The sequence below is a fragment of the Nannochloropsis gaditana genome, assembly GCF_000240725.1.
Source record: "Nannochloropsis gaditana CCMP526 unplaced genomic scaffold scaffold585, whole genome shotgun sequence".
Lineage (NCBI taxonomy): Eukaryota > Eustigmatophyceae > Eustigmatales > Monodopsidaceae > Microchloropsis > Microchloropsis gaditana.
The window spans coordinates 1-1,577 of NW_005803368.1; the positions used below are offsets into that span (position 1 = coordinate 1).

Genomic DNA, 1,577 nt, shown 5'->3' on the forward strand with positions numbered 1-1,577 from the left:
TGAAGAAGCACGTATGGAAATATTGGGTCCAATATGATAAAGGAAGGGAAGGATATGGCGGGGGAGAAGGAGAGGGGCGGGTGGAGTGCGAAAGATAGGGAACCAGGCGGGGCGGACGTGGTACTTGTGAGTTGAAGGGGACGTTTTTGACGAGGACAGGCTGTCGGAGCTCGGAGGGATATGAGAGAGCGCGGAGGGATTCCTCTGGTAGGGGCTGTGGTGGAAGCGGGTGCTGGGGTGAGCTGGATCCCGGGAGACGGGGAGCGACGCGCGCGGAGGTGAGCAAGGCAGAGAGGGGAAAGGAAGATGGGTGAAGGGCGTGGAGAGAGGGGAAGTGAAGGGGGTGGAAGGATTGAGGCCCTTGGAGCGAGGCTGGCGGCCCCTGCCCCTCGCTTCCCCCTCGATTGCGGACCGAGACCGGCCTCTTCGCCTTCGTCGCACGCGAGGATGGACATGTGGCGCCCCTTCGGCATTTTCATGAATATTATGAGACTGATCTTTCCGCGAAGAACAAAGGTCAATTCTCGTCCGCGTGGCTGTCACGTCCATTCTTGATTTGTTATTCGCCGGGCCTTGGAGGCCCGACTTCTCACTCGGGGGCGTTGCTTTGGCCTCAGCCCACCAGAGGCAGGAAAGCCATGTGTGCCTTCCTAGCTACCTCCCTTCCTACCTGCTCGACCCTCGGTGCTTTGCTCTACTTTACACGTTACCGGTGGCTGTCTGGTCTCCGGCGTTATCTTTCTTCTCCGTCCTTTCGGATTCATAAACGGTCCTTAACTTCTCTCATTTCATATCCCTTCACTTCATACTCATCATCCATTTCCTTTGCACAGCACCTCTTTCAGCACAGTACAACCTCCTTTGCACTGCCTTTCTCCCCCTCCCGAAACCCTCCTTCTTTCCTTACATTGTCCTGCCTTCGACGCCTTTGCCTGCTCTCACCCGATCGGCATCCCTCCTCGACCAACCCCCCTTCCTCCCTCCCCCCCCCGCTACCTCGTCCGGCGACTCAACCCCAACGTGCGTTAGCCTAGAGACCAGAGCGCGCTACCGCCCGCTGCCAAGCTTCCCCGTGACGTTACCGCGCCCACTCTTCCCTTTCCGTTCCACCTCTGATACCTCACTGCCGCTCCTGATCACAGCCGGGCCATTTCCCCTCCGGCTCTCGATCCCGCGCGCGTCCTTCCGAGGCCCACCCCCTTCCCCTACTCATACACCGAGTCGGACACATAGGCCTTCAAATGCTCGGGAACAAAGGCTTCCACGTCCTCCACCGAGGCCCTCTGGAGCTGCATCCGCCTCAATATCTCGTTGTCGTCTGCCAACTCGAAGGGGGCGGAGAAATTAAAAAACACGTCGGACCGGTCTTCAGCCATCTCGCAATGGATCAGGGTCTGGGAGTGCGTGTTTACAATGATGAAAGGTAAGGGCACACGCCGTTGCTCCTCGTCTTCAGCTGCTTGGACGGCGGCAGTGGCGGCGGCCGCAGCAGCACGCGCGGTCGCTGTGGAAGAAGAGGGAGAGGACCTGGCTGAGGAGCCCGTCCCTGCCGAGGCGTTGGCAGCGGCGGCGGCCGC

General features: G+C 59.7%; 1 protein-coding gene across 1 annotated transcript; it reads left to right on the forward strand.

Annotated features, from left to right (window-relative positions):
• Nucleotides 1-1,125: 1,125 nt before the first annotated feature.
• Nucleotides 1,126-1,454, forward strand: NGA_2046520 (uncharacterized protein; the record flags this gene model as incomplete). The annotated part of the gene is made up of 1 exon (XM_005854206.1): nucleotides 1,126-1,454. A coding segment is annotated over one exon (223 nt), but the record flags the coding sequence as incomplete, so codon positions are not given.
• Between the last annotated feature and the right edge of the window lie 123 nt (nucleotides 1,455-1,577).